The sequence below is a fragment of the Saccopteryx leptura genome, chromosome 2, assembly GCF_036850995.1.
Source record: "Saccopteryx leptura isolate mSacLep1 chromosome 2, mSacLep1_pri_phased_curated, whole genome shotgun sequence".
In the NCBI taxonomy this organism is placed as follows: domain Eukaryota; kingdom Metazoa; phylum Chordata; class Mammalia; order Chiroptera; family Emballonuridae; genus Saccopteryx; species Saccopteryx leptura.
In genome coordinates this window covers 7,975,072-7,993,488 of record NC_089504.1, presented here as the reverse complement: position 1 = coordinate 7,993,488, position 18,417 = coordinate 7,975,072, and the positions used below count along the sequence as shown (strand labels likewise).

General features: G+C 54.8%; 1 protein-coding gene across 1 annotated transcript in view; it reads right to left on the bottom strand.

Annotated features, from left to right (window-relative positions):
• The window catches only part of EEIG1 (estrogen-induced osteoclastogenesis regulator 1), a 36,620-nt gene extending 25,607 nt beyond the window's left edge, over window positions 1–11,013 (bottom strand). The window contains exon 1 of the mRNA XM_066367077.1: window positions 9,991–11,013. Within this exon, the coding sequence (XP_066223174.1) occupies window positions 9,991–10,136 (146 nt within the window). The 5' untranslated portion in view covers window positions 10,137–11,013. The remainder of the gene's footprint in view (window positions 1–9,990) is intronic.
• Window positions 11,014–18,417: the final 7,404 nt, after the last annotated feature.

The following is an 18,417-nucleotide window of genomic DNA, read 5'->3' as shown; positions in this document are numbered from 1 at the left end:
AAGACCGTTGGTAGCTGCTAAGATGCCTTACGGCCTCATAAACATGTTGGGAGGGTTCAGGCCACTCGCCACAAAGACCCTGGGAAGCCCCAAGGACTTCCTGGAGGCCCCAGGAACCCGGGAAAGAGCCTCACTTGTCTAGGACTCTGGCGGCCAGCGCAGCACAGGCGCACAGCATCCCAAGGCTGCTCCGACACTGACGAGCAAACAGCGTCCGGGCGCAGCCCGCAGATCCTCCCAACGGTCCCTCGGTCCCTCATAGCCAGCCCCCAACAAGCAGGCCTCTACCCTTCCAGACATGACTGCCATCTGACAAAGATGACATCATCTGACTTGTACCAGGATGGGTAGTTTTTATCAGCGTGCTGCTGAACTGTATATAAATGGCATCACACAGCACATCTCGTCTCCAGCTTCCTCCCCTCAGCACTGTTTGTGACATTCGGCCCTGCTGTGAGTAGAGGCAGCTTGTTCATTCTCACTGGGCACAGGAGGCTCAAGTTTGTAATTGTCCCATGACGACAAAGGTGGGAAGCCAACCCTCTAAGCTGACAGCCACCTCCCCTTTTGGCACCTGAAGCCACAGGTGGCCACCCCCTCCCCATTGTCCTTGGTGGTTCTAAAATAGAAATGTGATTGACATCCTCTGTGGCCACCCTCAGATAAGGTCACAGCCCCTTCCCGTGGCCTTCCCCAACTCCAAGCCTCCAGGAACCAGCACAAGGGGCTCCCCCAGCACAGAAGATGCTCAGGAAGTCGCCCTGGGGGGCCAGGGGCAGGGGAGCCGCAGGTGTGCTGCCCTGTCTGCAGAAAAGCCCAGCGCTGTCAGAGGAAGTGGTGGGAAGGAGGGCGCTTTGCATGAGAACAGGACCCAGACTTCCGCCCTCCCAGCACCCTCCCCAGGACCGTCCAAACCTCCCTGCAGGTTTAGTCTGCTTGCAGCTGCCAGGTGCCTGGCCCGGTGCTGATCAGGTGCCCGGGTCTCAAGTAGCTTTCCCACCCCTGTATGAGCACCTGTACCCCATTTAGTGGAGGCAGAAGCCAAGGCTGAGAAGACAAGTCACCCGGGCAGCCCAGGCCCCCTCCTCCTCTGCATCCCGGACAGAGGGCCCACCCAACACAACCGGGCAGTGCCCCCAGCTGCCCGCGACTCAGGCGGTCCTCGGGCAAAGGCTGCTCCTGACACAGGCTGATACCTCTGGCACCAGTGGAGAGGGGCTGGACCCCTGCAGCTGGCAGCAGCCAGCTCACAGTCCAGCACCATCAGTGCCCACACTGGTCCAGTGCCAAAGAGAAAATGTCCCAGCCCTGCACCAGTGCCAACCAGTGGAAGGAAGCACCAGGACTAAGATACAACAGAGGCCACTCCTGCCCACAGTGTGGGAAGGAGCCAAGAGGCATGAATGGGGATTGTAATGTCCTGAGATGAGGGCCCACAGTGAGTGTGCAAGGCCAAAGAAAGCCAGAGAAGGCTTTCTGGAGGAGGCAGCCCTTGCACTGAGCAGTTCAGCTAGATCCAGGGTCGGGAAGCTTTTTGGCTGAGAGAGCCATGAACGCCACATATTTTAAAATGTAATTCCGTGAGAGCCATACAACGACCCGTGTACGTTACACATTATCCAATAAAAATTTGGTGTTGTCCCGGAGGACAGCTGTGATTGGCTCCAGCCACCCGCAACCATGAACATGAGCGGTAGGAAATGAATGGATTGTAATACATGAGAATGTTTTAAATATAAATAAATATATATATATATATTTATTTATTTTTTAAATATAAAAATATATATATATTTATTATTTTTTTTTCTGAAGCTGGAAACGGGGAGGCAGTCAGACAGACTCCCGCATGCGCCCGACCGGGATCCACCCGGCACGCCCACCATGGGGCGACGCTCTGCCCACCAGGGGGCAATGCTCTGCCCATCCAGGCATTGCTCTGTTGCGACCAGAGCCACTCTAGCGCCTGGGGCAGAGGCCATGGAGTGATCCCCAGTGCCATCTTTTGCTCCAATGGAGCCTCGGCTGCGGGAGGGGAAGAGAGAGACAGAGAGGAAGGAGAGGGGGAGGGGTGGAGAAGCAGATGGGCGCCTCTCCTGTGTGCCCTGGCAGGGAATCGAACCCGGGACTTCTGCACGCCAGGCCAACCCTCTACCACTGAGCCAACCGGCCAGGGCCAGAATGTTTTATATTTTTAACGTTATTATTTTTTTTATTAAAGATTTGTCTGCGAGCCAGATGCAGCCATCAAAAGAGCCACATCTGGCTCACGAGCCATAGGTTCCTGACCCCTAAGCTAAAGAAGGGGGGGGGGGGGGTTTGAGGACGAGGCAACTGCAGAAGCCAAAAACAAGAGTGTGATGGAGGCGAGGGTTGCCAGCAGGGCCAGGGCCTCCCTGGCTGAGGGACTGGTCTCTCGCACCCGCCCCGGCCTTCCACCGGCCTTCCACCCCATGCAGCGGGCTGTCTGCCGGAGCGGGTCCCCCAGCTGAATGTGCAGAGGGTCTCCTCCTATAGGCAGGAGCCTCCCAGCCCGCCCGCCCACCCAGTGGGCGCACCCCAGTGACCCCACTGGGGATGCTGAGCTCCAGTGGGAGGCCCTGCCCCTCAGATACCAGGTCTGCTCCTCACCTGCCCCAACCCCTCCAGAGGGCAGACAGAGGGCCCCTTTGAGAAGTCCGCTCACCCCACAGTACCCCAGTCAGTCCTGGCCCACAGGGAAAGGCTGCCATCACAGAGGGCCAACCAAGGTGCTCCATCCAGCCCACAGCCGTGACTCTGCCCAGGGACAAGAGGACAAACCGCAGCAAGTTCCATGCTTCTACGTTGTGCCAGGAGCCGAGCTGGACGCCTGACAGGCATTATCTCACTGTGTCCTTGCCAGAGCTCTGTGAAGCAGGCACCAGCAGCCCCACTGGGTAGGCTTAGGGACCAAGTGCCCTGCCCAAGGTCACACAGGCAGCAGAAGGCAAAAGCAGGACAGGAACGTGCTCCTCAGGCCTGTGTGGGGGCAAGGCACCAGCCTGGTCGAACAGGCCAGAAACCCTGCATCGGCGCGCCTTCCGCCCAGCGCTGGAACAGTCTGGCTGGGAGGGCCGCGGGCTTGCCACTCCTGGTTGACATCTGGGAAGGGTGGTGTGGCAGGTGGTTCCAGGCCTGCATGGGAGAGCTGTTCCAAGCCCAGGATGCCGAAAGAGGTTGAAAGCAGAGACCCAGGGTTTGCAGACACCTAGGCCAGGCACGGCTGGGCAGGTTCCAGCCTCACTCACCAAGGTCACCAAGAGCATAGGGGCCTCGTGAAGGGTCACAGAGCCCATCTGGGGCCTTGGACACAGGTGTGGTGTCCTCACAACACAACGTGCTTGCCAGGCAAGGTAGATAATGAAGAGAGACCCCTCCCCTCACTCCACCTTAGTTCCAGGTCTCTTTCTAAGAAAATCTGATGCCTCCCCTGGCTCCAGTCTTTCTATGGAGTCGGGGTGAGATGAGATAAACCTATAGTGTCATCGGGGGTTTCTCTGCCTGTCCCGAGCAGCAGGTGAGCGAGCACAGGTTTCCCCACGTGGCAGTCATCGGATACCGCACACCAAGGCCCCAGGTTCCCGAGGCCCAAGAACAGACACGCCGGCAGCAATCACAAGGCCCAGAGCTTCCTGAATGCAAGTCAGGACTTCCAGGTACTAAACAAGCAAGTTGCAAAGGCACCGTGGGCCCCTGGCCACCCCAGACAAGCAGGGCCCACAGAAACAGTGTGGATGCTGCCAAGAACCCCAGGCCAGAGTACCACCAGGACAGAGCTCGAAGTGAGGAACAGGTCTCAGGGAACAGCCTTGACTCCCCAGAACCAGATCACCTCAGGCCAGCGCTCTGCCAGTGCCAGGCTGGAGGGCAGATCCTGGGGCTACCGGGCTGGCACCTGCCAATGCTGTAGCACGTGGTTGCAAAGGCCAGGTCCAAGGCACAGGCCGTGTGGCTTCAGGTTTCACCAAGGGCACCAGCAACATGGTCTGACCCCAAGAGAAGCCAGCGGCTGGCCTGATGCCACTGCCGGGCCACTGGGGGTGGCCTGAGGCCTGCTAGCAGGACTTCTCTCCACAGGCATCTACCTCCACATGCCCCGACTACACATGGAAGGCCCTCCACAGCTTCCCCAGGGGCCAGGCTGGCCTGAGGAAGACCAGGGAGGCAGACCACGGTCTGGGATCTGAGGGCGGGCAGTGGGATCAGGAGAAGCCTAGAGCAGGCAGCCCACGGAGAAGGGAGCAGCAAAGCCCCTTAGGCCAAAAGCTGCCATGTGACACTTGCCAGATCTTCCAATTTAAGAGACTCCAAAAGTCTTATACTTTTATGTTGTCAAAAACTATTAGGACACGCCTTACCAGGTGGTGGCGCAGTGGATAGAGTGTCGAACTGGGATGGGGAGGACCCAGATTCGGGACCCCGAGGTCGCCAGCTTGAGCGTGGGTTCATCTGGTTTGAGCAAAGCTCACCAGCTTGGACCCAAGGTCGCTGGCTTGAGCAAGGGGTTACTCGGTCTGCTGAAGGCCCGCGGTCAAGGCACATATAAGAATGCAATCAATGAACAACTAAAGTGCCACAATGAAAAACTAATGATTGATGCTTCTCATCTCTCTCTGTTCCTGTCTGTCTGTCCCTATCTATTCCTCTCTCTGACTCTCTTCTGTCTCTGTAAAAAACAAACAAACAAAAAAACTATTAGGACACAAAAAATAATAATAAAATCCCGGCTACTTTTGGCTACAGTACACCCTCTGAACTTCAATTTTCTGGCAACCAACCAAGTGCTAGATGTGGTGGCAAGCACTTCAAGACAAAGAAACCCTCCTGCCCACACTGCCTGCCACTACCCAGACAACACAACTCAGGCCCCCTTCATCTTCTCCACCGGCAACCAACAGCCACCAGCCTAACTGGCAAACCAGGCCACACTGCTGCCCTGGCTAGATCCCCACGGTCAGGGACGGTCCAGCCCAGCCACCTTCCCACATCTTCCTTCACTCCAGCCCCTCCCAGCCCCTCTCTGCACCCAACCATGCCAACCCCTTGCCTAGACCACTGACCAAGTCCCTTGTAGCAGGGGCCTCTACCCTAAAGTCTCTCCAATCTATCCAACCTCTCTCGAATCCAATCCCCCTTGGCCTTCCAAGATCCTCTGAAGGGCCACTTCCACAGGGAAGCCCTGCTCCCTATTTCAATGATGTGTCCCATTATGAGACCATGAGCTCCACGAAGTCAAGGACTGTGTCCAGCATAGGGTATGCCCAATCAACAGCTGTCAAACAAACAGACGGATGACAGGTCAGAAATGCCTTCCCCAACTAGTGTGCCAGGACAGAATCCTGGGAGGACTCTCCCAGACCTGCCTAGCTCTGACATCCCCGTGATGCCCACCGGGTGCACTGCCTGCCGAGCTCCATGGAAGCAGGGCTGTCTGGTCCCACTCACCAAGGAAAGCCCAGGACCACGGCGGTGCTCAATAAATGTGTCCTCCTCCCTCCCCACACTCTCAGTCTCCAGAGTTCCTGCCCGCCTTGGGGTCCCACAGCACCTCCACATCCCCGCCCCCTCAGGCCCCACGGACAGACACCAAGCTGCGTGTGAGAGCAGCCTCTCAGGGCAGCAGATTCCAGGGGCAGTTAGCAGCCTTTTCCAAGGTGGGAGGGAGGAGGAAGGCCTTGGAGAAGCAGGGGCCCTGCCAAGCCTGTGGTGTGTTTGCAGAGGTCTCTAGGCACAAGGCCTCCAGCTGCAGAGCTGACCTGTCCAAGGCCTTCTTCATGCCCCTCCAGAATCCCAAACATCCCTCTGAGACCACCCACCCCAGCTGGTTCAACGTCCGGCTCATGGAGGAAAGGCAGCACCTGGACTGGGAGCCGGTGTGACCTCTTCCGACAGGTTGCCCAAATAAAAATCCCACCGAGGAGACAACTGAAGATTCAAAGCTGCCAAAGAAACAAAGGAAGGGAAGGTGTCTCCCAAGTCACACAGTCTGCTTCTTGGACTGTCTGGCATCCAGGTCCAGAGTAGGAGGAGCCCCTCCTGTCCTGCTGGCCCTGCCTGGCCCTTTAATGCAAAAGAGAGTACAAAGGCACAGGGGACAGAGGTCAGGGCCAGATCAGAATCCACCCAGCTGTGCCCTTAACTCCTCCCACAAAGAGACCTGAACAAGTGATCTCTCTGCCCCAAGCCTCAGTTTCCTCATCTATTGGCTGAAAAGGTGCTCTCTGCCTGTCTTCTCCAGAGAGGACTTGCTGTAAGGTAAATCAACCCCTTCCCTCCCTGACTCCCTCCCTCCCCTGGCACTGCCAGCCACGTGCATGGGGAAGGCCACCGGCCCAGTGCCAGCTGGACGCAGAGACCTCTCAAGATGTTTGGGATTCTGCCTGCCCGAAAGACAGACTGGCTCGAGGCTGGAAACCTGCTCCCAGCCCACCCTGGGGAGACCACAGCCTGGCCCACTGCTTCCAGACTCCGCAGACTTGGCTGGGACTCTGCATCCCCCATGGAATCCCTGGGAAAGCCTCCCAGATGCCATTTGGATGCACCCGCTTAGAAGGCCTCCAAGCAGGGTCCTTGGCACATGCTCACTGTACCACAGTGCCAGTCCATGCCTGGCCCCAAATCCATGGCAGTGACTTAAGCCCCACACCCATCTATGCCCCAGAGGCTCCTTATCTAGCTCAGTGCCTAGAAAGTATCCATATCTGGAGTTCCCTGTACCCTCCAACCCACTGAAAAGAACCTTCTTCAAAGGTCTGGGACAGCACATGAGGCTGTAGCTGCGTCCAGCTCTCTACTACCAAGGTAAGGCAGGACTCGGGAGCTGGACCAGCCCAAATTTAAATCACAGCCTGTCCCTCCCTAGCTGAGTGACATGGGCCCATCACTTCAGGTCTCCTCATCAGCTAACGTGGTGGTTCGAAGACCATTCATTCGAGATGCTCAGTAGGTGCCTGGCATTTAGTACATGCACCATCAATGGCAGTTTAATTCCTAACAATAAAAGGGTTATTTTTCCAATTAAATGACCAGCTGGGTGACCTATGGCATGTGGCTTCACCTCTCTGGCCTTTGTGCCTCTCCGAATGTCCAAGAAGATTAAAGGACATACCATTTGCAAAACTCTCAGCACGGCGCCTGGCACATAGCATAGGCACTCAGGACGCAGTCGCTGTGAGGATTATGGTTTGTAAGGAAGCCTTAGAAAGATGCTGCTTGGGAACAGGGCAATGAACCACCTGTACTACCTGCTCAAAGTGGGTCAGGCTGAAGCTGTGTACCCAGCTGTTGCCATGGCACCCAATACATAGGGAAACATTCCAACTAGGAAGGCGGTGCTGCATGGGTGGGGCCTCGAGCCTGCTTCTCTCAGATACCACCCATGCCTCCACCGCCACCAGTTTCTGGGCTACCTCAGGGGTCCCTGGCATTAGGGCAAGTATGCTACTGGATCTTGGTCCAGGATCTAGGCAAGTCTCATCACTCCTAACCCTACTGTCACTCCAAAACATTGGAGCCTGTCCATCTGGGGGGTGGGCTGTGAGGTGGGGCTGCCAGGGTAGATGGGATGGGAGCCGAGGAGAAAAAGACTCCAGAAACCCCTCTCTCGTAAACAAAATCCAAAGCGGCTCGAAAGCAGTCTCAGACCCCAATGTTAATGTCTGTCCCCAGTCACACCCGCACAGCAGCAAACAGGCACCCAGAGCCCAGGAAGTGCCAGCTTTGGGGGCTCGATGTCAGCTCCTTCCTCCTCAGCCCCACTCAGGTTTCTTCCAGAACGAGGGCTGGGAAAGGCTCTTTGGGCTTGGCCGGGTTCAGGGAACACATGGCCCCGTGCCAGGAGGGAAGAAGGGGAGGCAGAGGTGAAATCCAGCAGCTGTGGGCCCAGACCTGGAACTTTCCAGACTTTCCCAGATGAAGGGGAAGGTTTAGAACAATGGAAAGGCTGACAGGTAGGGTGACAGAGGTCTTGGGGACTGGGAGGTCATGCGAGAGAGACCTCAGCCAGGGCTGAGTACCAACTCCTCAGTGGGATCCAAGACCCCGGCCCCTCCCCCAGCTCCCATGTAGGCCCCCTGCTGACTCCTGCTGGTCTGCTAAAACCTGGGAGGGGCTAGGGGCAGGAGTCCCTCTACCATAGAGACCACACCGCTGCGACTTTTTGCTGAGCCAGAGCGGCATATACATTATCCATTATCATTATCGATTAACTATATCCCTTACAACTCTAGCTGTGAGTATGACCTCTCCCATTTCACAGAAGAGAAAACTAAGGCTCAAAGGCAGAACAGGATAGTAGTTAAAAGGAGATCCTGAGTTTGAGTCTGAGCTCTGTTGTATTAACTCAGGCAAATTACTCCCTCTCAGATCTTCAGTTTCCACCTCTATAAAATGCAGATAATAAACCCTACAAGCCCCCCCCCCCCCAATCCAGTCTCCACCCTGCATCACAAAACAGACAAAGAGCTAAGTGAAAGGTGCTAGGAAAATGGGGAGCACAGTACGAATAATTGCTGGCTGTTGGAATCACAGAGGTTAGGTAACTTGCCCAAAGTCACCCAGCCAGTGAGTGGTCGACCCCAAGCCCTAACTGTGAGCACAGCCCTTTCCTTGAAACCTTGGACTGCTGTGCGGGTGGCCCCGGGCTAACAGGCTTCCTAAGCAACCACATATATACACACCATCCCACTTCCACCAGCCACCCCTCAGCAAAGGACAGCCTTTGTCTGAATTCCTCAGATAAACAGCTCCCAGCAGACTGGAGAACCTCCAGGCCTTAATGGGCCCAAATGCACCCAAAAAGTGCCCCACCCTGTCCACACCAGAGATTCCCCAATCCGGGTCAGGCTGTATGGCTCTCCTCGCCTCCTACCAACAGAACATTCGACCACGAGATTACATCCACCAGGTCTCCAAATAAGCCTAGCTCAGTTAGTTGACAGTGGCCTCCGGAGAGGTCCCTGGCAATCCACTTCCTCTTCCTGGGCCTCAGTTTCTCTCTCTGTTAACAGGCACCCCAGCTCAGAACCGTGATGCTGCTCCAGCTAACAGCCCACAGAGAGGCCTAAGGAGCAGAGAAACAGCCCAGGGAAGGAAACCCGTGTGTCGCTGCCACTGGGTCAGGCCTTGCGCTGCTTCCTATCTACTGAGACATCTCCACAAGTCCTGACAGAGACCCGTACTGGCCCCAGAAAGTGACAGAGTTAGGACTCAAACCCCCATCTGTCAAACTCTAAGGCACTCTGCCAGGCAGGCCATGACTATGGGACCCCAGATGGGCCCAGTCAGTGGGTGCAGCTTGGGAACTCAGTCGCCCTCATCAGTGAGCTGGGCAGCTGGACCTGCAGGTTGGGGAACACAAAACCAAAGTTGATCAAGCCTCTTTCAGAGGGCTGCAGCCTCCTAGACAAGGACATTTGCAATGCAAAGCAGCCCAGCTCCAGCTAGGAGAAGCTGGTGCTCAGAGGGAGGCTGGGCAGGCCCAGATCCAGCCACTTCCCTCCAGGCAGACAAGGGTGCCTGCAGCTGGGCCTTCCCAGAGCCAGGAGTGCCTGGAAACCTGTGGCTGTCCCCAGCTCTAAAGCATATGACAGCCGAAGTGGCCAGCTGGATGCAAGGTGGCCTGGAAACATTCCTCACGATCTCAGCCCCTCAAAGCACAAACCCCGCTGGGCTCTCTGTGCAAGTCTGCAGAATGGACCTGTGGCAGGTTACATGTAGGGCCCCCAGAGAGGCTGAAAGAATAGACCCCTGGGTATCTGGCAGGTCACTTGCAGATAGATGCGGGCACCCAGGCAGATTCCTCAGACTCAGACCTCCCAGATCACTCAGCCCTGCCTTGTGCAAACCTGTCCCAGATGCACAGAACCCTCAGGACTCTCTGGGCCCCAAGAGGTGCCTCTGCACTCGCCAAATGGCTAGATCTCGCTCATCACTCCCCTCCCCCGAAGGCGAGACTGCCCCAGCTCCTACCTTGACGATAAGCTGACAAAATCCCCGCCATCCAGCAGTCGGACCTTGCAGAAGAGGACCCCGTTCACGAATGGGACCGCCGTCAACTCCTCCAGGGTGAAAGTGGTTTGGAATTTGAATTTCTTCTTCTTCATCAAGAAAGCCATGAGCGAATTCCCTGAGTCTGAAGCCCCGAAGGCCAAATAAGGGGAGAGCCAGAAATCCCCAGGATTCCTTTCCCTATACCACACCCCCTCCTCAAAACACCAGGACCGGATCCCGCCCAGATGGTAGCGGAGGCGGCAGAGCAGGCGGGGATCTGAGTCCGGAGGGCCCAGTCTAGTTTGCGGGGCGGCTGGCTTCACCCTCGGGGAGCTGGGGCTCGGAGGGGCTCGGGGTGCCCAGGGGCTTCACCGGCATGTAAACAGGGGGACATGGCCCAAGAGGCGAGGACAGGTGTGGCGGGCGACGCGCGGGCGGCTGGGCCGGCGGGCAGCATCCCGACCCGCGGTCCCCGGGTAGCTCACGCCGCGCGGCCGAGCGTGGCAGGAGGACCGGTGAGACTGAAGCCGGCGAGCTGACCCGCGAGGCCGAGTTCTGAGGGCGGGCGGCCCCGCCCCGCCCCGCTGGCGGCCGGGGGAGGTGCCCTGGCCGCGCACACGCCCCCGCACCTGGGTGCCCCGCGGCCCGCGCAGGTGAGTCGGGGGAGGCTGAGGTCACCCCCAGGTGGTGGCCGGGAACCCTGGGGGCCTCTCCGGGAGGGGCGTCGGGGACACTGCGGGCCGAAAACGTCCGGCCGCGACCCCTCCGGGCCGGCACTAGACCGATCCCCCGGCAGCGAGGACACCGCCTCCTCGGTCCCGGGTCCTGCACCGCGGGGCCCAGCGGAGCTGAAGCGCCCTTCCGGCCGGCCGGTGGCGCTCGCCTCCTCTGCCCAGCACCCGGCGAGCAGCAGCACCGCCGCCTGCGCTCCGGATGCCGCGACCCAAGCCCGAAGCTGCGCGGCGCCGCTGCGAGAATGCCGAGGCCCAGCACCGCGGCCGGAGGAGCCTCCGCCGAGCGCGGGGGGGACGGGGGGGGGGGGGGCGCCAGGGGTCCAGCCCGCTCGCGATTGGGCGGCCATGCGGAGCAAAAGCGGGCGTGATTGGCTAGTGGCCGTGTGGGGCGGAACTTGGAGGGGCAGAGGCGCCTCGGGACGTTTGGATTGGTGCACCGCGTGGCTGGGCACGCCTCCTGGGTCGGGGTGGAGCCAAGCGAACGAGAGGGGCCCCGGGATGGCAGTGGGGAGGTCGCGGGGCGGGAAGCTGGGGCTGGCGGAGCGAGGAGGAGGGCGCGAGCAAAAGAAACAGTTGAGAAAAGAAATAATATGAACACTATGGGTAGAATGGCCTTCCAGTGTCACCCCTAGAACTAAGCTCGCTTACCACCTTATTAAGCCCTGAAGGTAGCAAGTCCCATTTTTTTCCCCCTAGAAAACACACCCAGAGAGGTGGCAGGGACTAGACCAAGCGGGTCTTAAGCCCCTAAATCTCTAGTTCTCAGCCCTGAAGAAAGAAGTGTCTGCAAATGCTTCGCCGAGTGGGTGATTTGGAGCAATTCATTACCAACCTGTGATAGACCCAGCTTCTTCAACCCAAACTGCTATCTAAGCCTTTTGTTGTCTGTTACTTTCTTGCCTAATTGTGGCTGGTGGCCCTAACTAGATTAACTGCCCTAGGTGCAGAGACCTCTTCTGGAGCTTTGTACCTCCCAGGTCTTGGATATATTGTAGCTCATTCATTCAGTCACCAAATGTTTAGGGGCAGTCTCCTCTGAGCCAGGCTCAGACCTAGCAGTGAGCCTGGTGGGCCTGTGCTCTCCAACCTCTCCAAACTCAAGAAGAAGTGAAGCAGACAGTGACAAATCTGGTGGATGAAAACTGCAATAGGGGACTTACAGGGGACTTACGGAGGAACTCAATGGAGGCAGGGTGGTGAGGATTGGGACTCAGAAGGCGTCTGGCACAAAATTATCCAAGTCACTCACAGGATGAATATCCTGGTTAAGAAAGGGTCTAGGTAGAGGGAGCCTCTAGAGGCCTAGCAGCCAGAGAGCAGTGCCTACAGAAAGCTACCAGTATCTTCATCTGGGTGCATTTTGGCAATTGCTGTGGGGGGGAGGGCAGTTTGGCCAGAGATTGGCCTGGAAGGTCTGTAGTGGCTGGGTCTTGCAGAGTCTTATAGACCAGAGTAAGGAGTCGCTCATACATTTTGAGTAGAAGAGTGACCCAGACAGATTGGCTTTTTGTTGTAAGAAGCTTACCCTGGCTGTAGGTAGAATGGAGCAGAGAAGATGGGAAACACATGGAGGGCCTGTTGTGGTGATCCAGGCTAGAGATGATGATGGTGGACCCTCCACACCGGGTGAACACAAGAGGATGGGTCTAAAGGCATTCAAGAGACAGAATCGACTAGATTTGGGGATGAGTTAGTTCCAGACATATAACTTGAGATCTCAGAATTCTGACTTCTTCCTGCTTCCCAGCCATAAAATGGGTGGGGACCTGTACAGGGTGGGGCAAAAGTAGGTTTACAGTTGTGAATACGGGAAACAGTTGTTCATGTGGAAAATAATACAATAATTAATAAATAACAATACAAGAATAAATTGTGTTTCCCATACTCACAACTTTAAACCTACTTTTGCCCCATCCTGTATATCTCTCCAGTTTATCCCATAATTTAGAAATCACAAGTAACCAGATAGAAGAATGGTAATAACAGCTCCCATTTATGTACCCCATTTCCAGCCAAGGAAGTTGAGGCCTACAGAGTTTACATCACTTGACTAAAAGCACCCTGGAGCACAGGCTCTAGTGTGCTGTCTACACTGTGAGGTTGTTCTCATGAATCCTGGCTGGGCCTGCTCCATGGGGCAAGACCCTGTAGCTATCTGACCCAAGAGGGGATTTCATAGGAGGGAGCCAGCTAAGATGTCCCAAGATCTGTCTGGCTCCTCAGCTGTGACCATGAGTAACTTCAGGCCACTCGAACAGGAAGCAGGGTGGAAGCTTGGCTGCCAGACTTCACTGGTGGGGTATTCATCTCTCTGCAACCTCAGGGCTGGGAACCCAGGAAGTTTCCCTGCCTGCACTTCCCAGATGGTGCCTGGCGAATATAGAAAGTGATGCCCAGACAGGACGCTCCATTTGGGGTGAGATGAGCCTGGACTAGAATCCTGGCTTTGCTGCACGTGGGCAGTATGGCCTTGGTTTGGGACACTGAGGCTTGGGGGCTCCAAATAGAATTCAGTATCTTATGCCTAGGACCACTGGCCCTGGCGCCAACAGAGCTGGGTTCAAAATCTGTCTGATACAACACTGACTATCTGTGTCACACAAACTTTCCATGTAGTTTGTATTGCATAGAAAGGAATCTTGAAGGACACACCCTAAACTTTTCCATCTCTGAGGCACAGTTCTTCAGCCATAAAATGAGAATAAGAATCTCAACCTTTCTAGAATGTTGTAAGGGCTTCACAAGGCTGTGCCTCCAAATGACTTAAGCCTGGAGGGATGTGGGGATTGGAAGGAGTTGTGAGCAGAGACTCCAGGCCAGCCCTTCCATGCTTCTCCAGAATTCCCTAGCATAGCCTGTCCTACCTCCCCAAGACCATGATCAGTTGTATAAAGAAATCAGTACTGTCCCTGGCCGGTTGGCTCAGCGGTGGAGCGTCGGCCTGGGCGTGCGGGGAACCCAGGTTCGATTCCGGCCAGGGCACATAGGGGAGGCGCCCATTTGCTTCTCCACCCCCACCCCCCGCCTTCCTCTCTGTCTCTCTCTTCCCCTCCCGCAGCCAAGGCTCCATTGGAGCAGGGATGGCCCGGGCGCTGGGGATGGCTGCTTGGCCTCTGCCCGAGGCGCTACAGTGGCTCTGGTCGTGGCAGAGCGACGCCCCGGAGGGGCAGAGCATCGCCCCCTGGTGGGCAGAGCATCGCCCCTGGTGGGCGTGCCGGGTGGATCCCGGTCAGGCGCATGCTGGAGTCTGTCTGACTGTCTCTCCCGGTTTCTAGCTTCGGAAATAAATAAAAAAAAAAAAAAAAAAAGAAAGAAAGAAATCAGTACCTCACAAGATAATTCAAACAAGTGGTCTAGAGAAGGAACCCCAGGGCAATGTTAGAGAGGGCTATTGGATTGGGGGTCCTGATTTAGATAGGGTGGTCAAGGTGTTAGCTCAACTCAGACCTAACTAATAAAGGGAACCCAGGCACAGGAAGCTCTGGAGGCAGAGGCAGGAGCAGGCATGTTTGGGGGACTCAGTGTGACTAGAAGGGAGTGAGTAGAGGGAGAAGAGAGAGGCATGGTGTTGGGCAGATAAAATATATTATGCTCACTTTGTAAAAGATAATACTGCCCACGTGGAGGTGCCCAGGTGATATTAATGTGTGTTGGGGGCAGGCAGGATCGTTGTAGCCTGGAGCTTGGTTTTGGGATTAAGCCTTTCCTACCCTTTTTGATGTGGGGCGGTACAATCCTATCATGCCTCAGAGAAGTGACTTTGTATAGAGACTTCCCTATTTTGTATATTGGATTAGAGGTTGTGAAGCTACACTATAAAATGGGAGCAGAACGAGACTGGGCTCTTGGTTCCTGAGATTATCATTAGAGGAGAGAACAGAGCAGAGAGCAGAAGGAGGCCATGTGGAGTAGGCCAGGAGAAGCAGCTAAGATGGCGGAGTGCTAAGTGAGATGCCAGTTTGTGTAGAGTTTGTATCTGGGAGAAGGAAGGAGATGGGGAACTGAGGAGAAGAAGGCTGGTAAGCTAGAAACCTTTGATTCTAGGAAACTCGGATAAATCAGTATCTTTGTGAGCACTGAATGTGAGTGGGTTTTGGAGCCCAGTGTGTATTTTTTACTTGCCCGCCGGGTGCAAGCTAGAATTAAAGATGACAGCCCATCTGCTTTTGGCTCCTTTGTTTCTTTACCGACTGTCCGAATCCAATGCGAACCTGCATGGGCCAGGCGGCTGCTTTGATAGTGACAGCCATGGCTCCTGGCTTTACACATGGGGTCTGGGAGGAGCCTGCTCACATGAGCCCTGTGGGCCAAGGAGTTTAGATTTTATTCTAAGCCCAAAGGGACACCGTTGGAGGAGTAAGCAAGCAAGAGACAAGATCCAAAATACCTTTTTGGAAGTTCCTTCTGGCTGAATGGGTTGATTGTCAGAGGCATGAACAGAAGCAGCTAGGTGAGGATGCTATTACAGGCATCCCAACGGGAGACTGGTGGCTGAGACCAGAGTGGAGCCAGGGCAATGGGGAGAGAAAGGAGACACATTTCAGAGGAAGAACTCAGCACATGCTGCACAATGATGATAGGTACTCAGTCAGAACTTTTTGAGTATTCCCAGGGTTTCGAACTGACTAAATGCCACCAGGTTCTTGAAGTTGGGAGGTAAGTGAGCAGAAGTGCAAAAGTAGGTGTGGGGAAGGAGAGGGGAACAGGGATTGGGCAGGACTGCAGCCTCTAGAAGCATAGCTAGAGAAAGTGGGAGGTGCTTAGAGAATCCTTACCCTTACCCGGACCTGGACCTACTTTTGTGCTATTTACTTATCTCAGACACCACACCCATGGTGTATCCTACCCAGTTCAGGGACTACCATATGATCGACACTCCATAAATGGTTGTCAAATGACTACATGGATGGATAGATGGGTAAATGGATGGCTAGATGACTGTGCATTTAACTATGTCACCCCCTACTTTTAACACTCCTCAATCTTTGCTGATAACTATCAGAATTCATTGTCCATGCCCTGACCAGTGGCACAGTGGATAGAGACTCACCCCGGAGCACTGAGGTCCCCAGCTTGATCTCGAGGTGATTGATCCTGGGCTCTCTGGCTTGTTCCCAAGGACTCTGGCTTGATCCCCAAGGGCACCGGCTTGATCCCCAAGGGCACCGGCTTGATCTCAAGGGTGCCAGTTCCAGCCCTGGTCAGGGCACATATGAGAAACAATCAATGACGTTACATCTAAGTGCAATGATGAGTTAAGGCTTCTCTCTCTTCCCCCACACCCTCTCCTTTCCCCTCCTGCCTTTCTTCCTTCCTCTCTCTCTCTCAAAAAAAAAAATAAAAAAATTCGGCCCTGGCCAGTTGGCTCAGTGGTAGAGCATCGGCCTGGCATGCAGGAGTCTTGGGTTCGATTCCCGGCTAGGACACACAGGAGAAGCGCCCATCTGCTTCTCCACCCCCCTCCTTCCTCTCTGTCTCTCTCTTCCCCTCCTGCAGCCGAGGCTCCATTGGAGCAAAAGTTGGCCCGGTCACTAAGGATGGCTCTGTGGCTTCTGCCTCAGGCGCTAGAATGGCTCTGGTTGCAGCAGAGCGGTGCCCCAGATGGGCAGAGCATCGCCCCCTGGTGGGCATGCTGGGTGGATCCTGGTTGGGCGCATGCGGGAGTCTGTCTGACTGCCTCCCCGTTTCCAGCTTCAGGAAAAACAAACAAACAAAAAAAAAACTTCAATGTGCACAATTCCTTTTAAAGTAAGTTACCCAATAGCAATACTCACACATGTGTGAAAAGATACACGTGCAAAATGGTCCCTGCATCACTGTATATTATACAGAAATGTCAGAAGCTGCCTAATGTCTGGCCGCAGGAAGAAGGAGGCCTTGAGGGTGAGGACTGTGTTCTGTTTCCTGCTCCATCCTTGGCACCTGGGACAGTGCCTGGTGCACAGTAGGTTCAATAAATACTCGTGGAATGAAGAGACCTCTCCTCAATGAGACGCCAGGAGGCTGCTGAGAAGAATGGTGGAGATGTGTGTTCTCTGAGGTGGGAAACATCCACACTATCGTGACAAAGTCAGAACAGTATGTAAAGGATGAGCTTTTTCTGAAGAAAAATGGGTAATTTATGGATGCATCTTGAAGGATACATCCTAAACTGTTAAGAGAGGTTTGTGTCTAAGGAGAGGGTTGAGGGGGGGAAGTTTTTACTCTATTTTAATGACTATCCTTGGGTATTGTTTGATTTTTGTAGTATGATGAATTATTTCTATAATGTAATAATATCACTTTAGATAGGTGGACTGATATGATATGATTAAACAAAGTCCTGTGCTTCTGTGGTCCTCTGGATAGAATCCAAGTCTTTTAGTCCAGAGTTCAGGCCCCTCTGGAAGCGGCAGCTTAGCCTCCTGGACCCCTGCAGCCTTGCCCAAAGGTCCTGGCCTTGTCCCCCTGCCTTCCCGGTGACACCTACTAAGTGGCAAGCTTCAGCTCAAGACCCCCCCCGTTCCCCCCACATCAGGCACAATGCTCACCCCCTTCTCTGTGCCCCCAAGTTGTCAACAGTCTGTGTGCACTGCACAGACAATAGGGCGCCCTGCCTTCTGTTTTTTGTTACAATATCTGGTGCATATTTGGCACTCACTGGAAGAGAGAGAGGGTAGGCAGGAGGAGAGAAGGAGGGAAAAAAAGGAAAAGGAGGGAAAAGGAAAGAAACAGAAAGAAAGGAGAAACTGAGGTAGAGCTTGTCAATGTCACTAGCTCAAATCATCCTGAGGACAGCTACCCAGCCAGCCCGCTCTCTCAGTCACCTGACACTCAGCACAGAGCGCCACACCACGCTGCCTTCTCAGCCCTGCTTGCCAAGGGCGGTCAGTGCTGATTCACTGGTGACTGAGCTCCAGTTATTTGCAGAACTGGAATGGCAGCTGAGCTAGCCCAGCAGCTGACCAAAGGTGGATCGCTTTGTGCTGGCCTCCTCACTAGTATCTGAGCCAGTCACACCAGAAGATAAAGGCTCCAAAGAACTTGCCCATGGTGATCTGTCCTGCTTAAACCTCCCACGGCCAAGTCCACAAGCTGCCCCATTGATCAGCCAACTCGGCCCTTTCCAACCACAGCCTGACCATCACTCACAGAGGGTAGTCATGGTTCAGAACACAAGCTCTGGAATCAGGCGGCTCTGGGTTTCCGCCCAGGGAGTACTGAGTCAAAGGGTATTTGCATATTTACTGTTGAGAGATGCTGCCAAACTGCCTTCCAAAGGGATTGGACCCATTTATACTCCCACCAACAGTATAAGACCATGCCCGTTCCCACACTTTCTCCATCTTTTCCCATCTGTTTAACAGCAACAAAATACTGCTGTGCTTGCATTTCTTTTGCTAGGATGTTTTCATAGTTTTTGGCAGTTTGGATTTATAAATTGCCTGGTCCTATTGTTTGTCCATATTTTCAATTGGAGCAGTCATCTTTTTATGATCTGTAGTAGCTTATTACATACATATTGTGGGTATCAACCTCTGTTATCTATACTAAAGTATTTCTTCTACTTAATTGTCTTTGGACTTTGCTCATGGTGTCTTTGTGTCTTGCAGAAGTCCCTTACCAAGCCCCGGTGGAGACAGGAGCCCCCCTACTTTGCGAAGGGAACACTGAATTGGAAGTCAGGAGCCCA